Source organism: Austrofundulus limnaeus, unplaced genomic scaffold, assembly GCF_001266775.1.
Source record: "Austrofundulus limnaeus strain Quisiro unplaced genomic scaffold, Austrofundulus_limnaeus-1.0 Scaffold1, whole genome shotgun sequence".
NCBI classification, from domain to species: Eukaryota; Metazoa; Chordata; class Actinopteri; order Cyprinodontiformes; family Rivulidae; genus Austrofundulus; species Austrofundulus limnaeus.
The window spans coordinates 1,982,762-1,989,331 of NW_013952403.1; the positions used below are offsets into that span (position 1 = coordinate 1,982,762).

The window sequence follows — 6,570 nt, forward strand, 5'->3', positions numbered from 1 at the left end:
AAATTAAGTGTTAACGAGCAGTTGGACAGGTGTACCTAATAAAGTGGCTGGTAAGTGTAGTTTTGGACAGTTTTCTTCATCCCCAAACACAGTTCCAAAGTCCTTTTCCCACAGTATCTAGGTTTTTGCAATCACTATTGAGGATGTTGTTTTTTTTTGTAGAAAGTTGAGGCATTGTGATGATTTGAAGGCAAGGCAAAATAGTCCGACATGTGGTTTTCCTCCATTTGTTGAATATGTGAAATGACACAGTTCCTCATCTGTAGGTATTTCCAAAAACGTTCTCTTCCCGTCATATTATATTTTCTCATTAAATTGTTATAAGTCATAAACACTCCATCTTCATACAGATCATTCAGTATACAGTACGTATCCCCTGATCATGCCATGTCTTCCAGTAAACCGTTGTTTTTTTCCATGCAGATTTCAGGGTTGTGCCATAGGAATACAATTGGTAGTTTTTTGTATGAAGTAATGAGCAAAAGGATTTGGGTTAAAGAAACAACGCTCCACACCCTGTTCTGATAAAACATCTTTATCGTCAGGGTTGGACAGATCTCAGAAAGGCACGTTTGACAATTTGGTGTTGGCCATAGTGAGTAAACAGGAACTACAAGTGTGAGTCGATAATTTCCTGTGAACAGAAGTATTTTCTGTCTTAGTTATGGTCTCATTTAGAGCTGAACTGTTTGATCTAAACCAATATAAACAAACCACAATATTTTTATCACAATAAATGTGTGCGTTTCCAGTGCTAGCTATGGTTCTGCTAACAGCTAATAGCAGAACTAGCTTTTCACTAACTTTGAAAACTCTTAGCAGACCAATAGCAGCCACTAAGTTAGGTTTTGTCAACTTTAAGTCTGCTAACAGCACCTAGCACAGGTATAAAAGTGTAGGTTGGTGAAAAGTACTCCAGACCGCTCTCAGAGCTGCCAACTCTCACAAGTAGGGGTCTCTGCGGATGAGTGGGCGTGTCACAAGGAAAGGCAATTCTAAAGCTACACACAGGATTTGACAGACTTTGTTAAAGGGACACACACTGGACAAGCAAAAAAGCAAAACGGGCAATACTGTACGGCACCACTTTTTCTGGAGACCCCTACTTGGGTCACATTTCTCCTGGTTAAGCTCAGTGTTGGGGTCAGGGTCAGGCTGTATAGAGGTTAAGCAGGAAGTAAGGATACCGTCATGTAGGCCTTGTAGCCCACAGTGTTTATGCTTTTGACACGCCCACTCTTGTGAAACGCCCACTCTTGTGACACGCCCACTTTGATTCCGCAGATAACGAGAAGGGGTTAAAATCACATCTTACAGCAGTGCTGGACGTGTCGGGTACCATGTGTGTAGCAGCTAAACTTCAAACTAAGAGTGTCAAAAATAAATTAATAAAAAACCTTTAACAATATGCAGGATGTATACAAAAACTAGCACAGACTGAGCGACAGTCTTCTTAGCGTTAGCGGTTAGCATCCTCTAAATATTCTGTTTAGTGGTTTAGTGTTAGCAATGAATGAGTGAATTATGAGATAGTAAAGCTAACCATTCAGTTAGCTGTGTCCACCACTGGCAGCATTAATAAACTTATAAAATAAGACTGTACATTGTTTTAAAGTCTCCAGTGTCTTAGCGCTGAGCTAACACATTGAGCTGCTGAAATGTTGGTTATTAGCTTCATGCACAGAAGCAACAAAACTTTCATGTTTTTGTGTCAGAAGCTGGAACAAAGAGATTCATGCTGGGATCTTTTTAAACTCTAACATGATGACACCCTGTGAGTTGCTTCAAAAAGAAGAAATGTGTTCCACCACAATGTAAACAAAACAAACCCACAATAAAACCTAAAACACTGAGTCATAGCACCCCTGGTGCTAAAAACGCCTGTATCTGCCCCTTGATTGTCACAGTAAAAAGAGTTTTTTGTGTTTTTTTCTGTTAAAATTGAAGTAAAACTTGAAAGAAGGCCGTTAATGTCTCATTCTGAGACTCGACCTGACTGAAGCTCTGCTTTGTTTTGGCTTTTCTTCCAGGTTTGTTTTCATCCTCTTCACGATGCACAGACCCAGGCGTTTGCTACCATCCTGTAGTCGAATGACAGGAAGTTGAAATAGGGCATCCTCTCATCATGTGGTTTCTGCACCACCAAAATAACAAACTAAACTTGCCGAGCACTGAACTTCCCTCTTCAGCTCTTGCTGTGTGTTGGACTCATTGTCCTGCAGGCTAAAGCACATTTCTGACTCACAGGTTGCCTGAGTCGTTGGTTTTAGACGTTTTGATTTGATTAGTCTAACTTTGCGTCACATTATAAATTGTTAAATGTAGTCACATTTGTTGGAAAAGGGTTAACTGGACTCTCATAGTCAAGATTGTGTTGTGATCTCCTGCAGCAGCAGGTCTGTTAGTTTCCAAATGTCTTTCACTTCCACACTTTAAACTGATCTCACTATGACTACAACCCACTCTATAAAAACTGGAGCTGAAAATTGTGAACAAATAAAACTGGAAAAACAACTCAGGTCTTATTTTATTCACTAGCAGATCAGTTCAGGAAGCTAAAAACTGTTTTCTGACTGAAACTGATCAGTTTGATTATTATCACCTGCTGCCAAAAGTGAAAGGTGAACAATGATGTTTCTGCTTTTGCGTGTTTGTCTGTTAGCAAAATATCTCATAAACCAATGTAAATGTGTTGCATTCATAGATGACTACAGGTTGCATCTGGATCAGTGGGATTTTATACTGGTCCTTGAGGTCCGCTGTCCTGCATGTTTTAGACGTTTCTTTACTTTGACATGCCTGATGTGAACAAATGTTCTGCAGAACCTGAAGAGCAGAGAACAGAACAGCGATCTGGTAAGGGAGGTGTTACAGCATGTCCAACCCAGAGGAGACCCAGGACCTGCTGGAGGGACTGGGCCTCCCTGCTCAAGCTGCTGCCTAGAGGTGAGCAATACCAGGATTTTTTTTATATATTGATCCGATACCAAGTAAATACAGAGCTAGTATTGTTGATGACAATACTTTTTACTTGAAATGTCATGATCATTAAACAATTTTAGTTTTTGTCTTTAGTCAGTTAATTATGCTAAAACACAGGTTTCTATTAACATAAAACAATGTATTAGTACAAAAATAAATATTACACACAATTGATTAAGTAAAATGTCATAAAATCCACAACACTACCAGGAACACCAGGGGTGTCCCGATTCCAGTTTGTCTCAATTCAAGTACAAGTATGAGTACTTCACTTTTGATATTACCAATATTGAGTACAGAGTACCTACTGAGTTAGAGCTTAAACATAATGATTTTTAAAACACATTATTTTATTTTGAACAAGGTGTTTCTCTTTCCTTATTGACCTTCAGCCCCTCTGACTGGATCAAATCAAATACAACATGAAATATAATGTTGAAATATTTTAGGGGGAGTATAATGCAGAATGGACTTTTTTGAGTTTCATATCRTGTTATAAAGTCGTCCCCTCATCAAAAACATACTCAGAGTGTTGCTTTGACTCATTCATGTATGTTTGAGAAATCCTTCGATCTCCTGGTAGCCATGTGAAGCTGCCTAAATGCTTMCTGGTACAAAGCTCCGCCTATTTACACAAAGCTCCTCCCCGGAGCTCAGTCTATATCTGAACTCCCACCCCACAGAGCAAGCCACCCCAAGGAGTGGGGGAAAGACCAAAGCCAATTTCAAGGTGTCGGATTTATTTATGATTAACAACTGAAGGTAATAGATACTTGATTGTGGTCTAGAACTGAACTATGTGCCTGGAAAATACATACACCCCCACCCCCTTAAAATAAATAAAAATAAGAAATTGTCCATCCATCTGTTTTCTTCCTCTTATCCAGGATCGGGTCGCGGGGGCAGCAGCCTAAGCAGAGACCCAGACCTCCCTCTCCACAGCCACTTGGGCCAGCTCATCCCTCCAGGGCGTCCTGGGTCTTCCTCTGGGCCTCCTCCCAGTGGGACGTGCCCGGAACACCTCACCAGGGAGGCGTCCAGGAGGCATCCTAACCAGCTGCCGGAGCCACCTCAACTGGCTCCTCTCAACGAGGAGGAGCAGCGACTCTACTCTGAGTCCCTCCCGGATGACTGAGCTTCTCACCCTATGAGAGTCCAGACACCCTGCGAAGGAAACTCATTTCAGCCGCTTGTATCCGTGATCTCGTTCTTTCGGTCACTACCAAAGTTCGTGACCATAGATGAGGGCAGGAACTTAGACCGACCGGTAAATCGAGAGCTTCGTCTTCTGGCTCAGCTCTCGCTTCACCACGACAGACCGGTACAGCGCCCGCATCACTGCAGACGCAGCACCAATCCGCCTGTCGATCTCCCTCTCCATTCTTCCCTCATTCGTGAACAAGACCCCGAGATACTTAAGCTCCTCCACTTGGGGCAGGACCTCCTCCCTGACCTGGAGGCGGCACGCTACCAGTTTCCGGCTCAAGACCATGGTCTCAGATTTGGAGGCACTGGTCCTCATCCTGGCCGCTTCACACTCGGCTGCGAACCGCTCCAGTGAGAGCTGGAGATCACGATCTGATGAAGCCAATAGGACCACATCAACCTCAAAAAGCAGAGATGTGATCCTAAGGCCACCAAAACGGATCCCCTCAACACCTTGACTGCACCTAGAAATTCTGTCCATGAAAGTTATGAACAGAATCGATGACAACCTTGGTGGAGTCCAACTCTCACCGGGAATGAGTCCGACTTACTACCGGCAATGCGGACCAGACTCTGACACCGGTCGTACAGGGACCTAACAGCTGGCCTGGTACCCCATACTCCCAGAGTACCCCCCACAGGAGTCCCTGAGGGACACGGTCGAACGTCTTCTCCTGGTCCACAAAACACATGTAGACTGGTTGAGTGAACTCCCATGCACCCTCCAGGACCCTGCTGAGGGTGTGGAGAAATTAGATTTTCTTGTATAAATTTTCCTAAACATGGAACTCTTCATTTGAAATAAAAACTGTAACACATTTAATTGAGTTTGGGTATCAGGAAACCTTGTGTGAGTATTTGTAAAAACACTGGTACGATACAGATACTGGCTTCAATATCAGGACCCCACTAAAATTAAGATACGTTCATCGTGCACTCGAGCATGATGAAGAGGAGGAGTTTCTGTTGATGACTCACAAACAGCTTGGAGGCTCAGAACTGACTATCCTGTTTATTAGTGAAAACTGAAGTCAGGAGTGTAAATAAAGTGTAAACAAAAGCATTGATCTCATCTCGGTATCGATGCGTCGATCGATGCTCCAACAGCTAAATGCTGTCTGCCTGAGTGTTTTATAAACAGGATTTACTGGGTCGTGTCTAAAACCCTTCATCGTGCGGTGGTTCAGTTTTCTACACACGACAGCTCATGGTGACACGCAGGTGATGGTAACACATGTCAGCGAGCAGCTTTCACTCTGTGGCCCAGAGCAAAAACTGGGTTTGACTCTTCAGTTTCAGAGAGGCCATGTGACTTCCTGACTTCTGCTCTCCACTCAGCGGTTGCAGAACAGAGCAGAGCACACCTCAGACCTCCTCTCTCTCTCTCTCTGCATCCGACTGCGGCTGCGACAGCACCGAGATCCTCAGCGAGGAGGTCCTCAGCACCGGGACGGAGGCCCTCATCGGTTATAAACTACGGTTGTGTCCTGGGAGCTCTGTGGACCACTGAGGGAGAAGATGCTGAGGCGAAGGCCTTCAAACGCCTCAGAGAAGGAGCAGACTCAGAAGAAAAAGGTGAGTTTTTTAARTTTCTGCTTTGGTTTGAATGATTTTGTTGATTTGTTGTGAAACACTCAGCTGTCTGTGTGCTCATCTAACACAGGATCAGCTCCAGTTAGAGCAGCTGAACCTGAAGAAAAAAAAACACCTCAGCTAAAGCTTATTTTTTGTCTAAAATAGATGATTTGTTTTAAAGATTTTAAACGTCTCTGCTGCAGCTTGTTCAGTTCCTCTATTCTGGCTTTGATGATTCATGGCTGCAGATGCAGTTTGAGTCAGAAAAAAAGCTGCTGCAGCTGCCACCAGCAGCGTGAGCCTCCTCCTACACTCGACACCACACTTTCCATCCACATCTCTGCTCCTGTGGTCCAACTCAGTGCCTCGTCAGCGGCGCCTTCGTTCCCGGCAAACATCTCGAGAACTCCGAGCCGTCTCGGGCCGCTGATAGCKGCCCGAGAACCTCGTTAGTTGAAGTTACGATGTCAAAGGTCACGGTGGTTTTTCAGCCGCTGACTCGATGTTTGCAGCGATTGGCTGCCAGCAAGTTGCTCAAGCTTTTTTTTTTCTTTTGCCCGTTTCCTGTGGCTTTAACAAAGACAGAGACTGAGCTGCGATATGATTAAACTCGGTTAAATGGAAACAAAATATCAGACAGAGAGTTTCCACTAGAGAGACGAGAAACGTTTACACCTGAAGAGTTATGCAAAAGAGCAGAAACTGCGTCTGGTTTGGGTAAAAATAACAGGTTTGAGATTTAGAAAAAATGCATCAAAATCTTTTCATGGAAAGTTCATTTCCATATATATATATATATATATATAT

General features: G+C 43.5%; 1 protein-coding gene across 1 annotated transcript in view; it reads left to right on the forward strand.

Moving 5' to 3' along the window:
• Window positions 1-5,517: 5,517 nt before the first annotated feature.
• sash3 (SAM and SH3 domain containing 3) overlaps window positions 5,518-6,570 on the forward strand; it is a gene marked incomplete in the record, with an annotated part of 6,859 nt that continues 5,806 nt past the window's right edge. Inside the window, 1 exon segment of the mRNA XM_014004278.1 lies at window positions 5,518-5,763. Within this exon segment, the coding sequence (XP_013859732.1) occupies window positions 5,707-5,763 (57 nt within the window).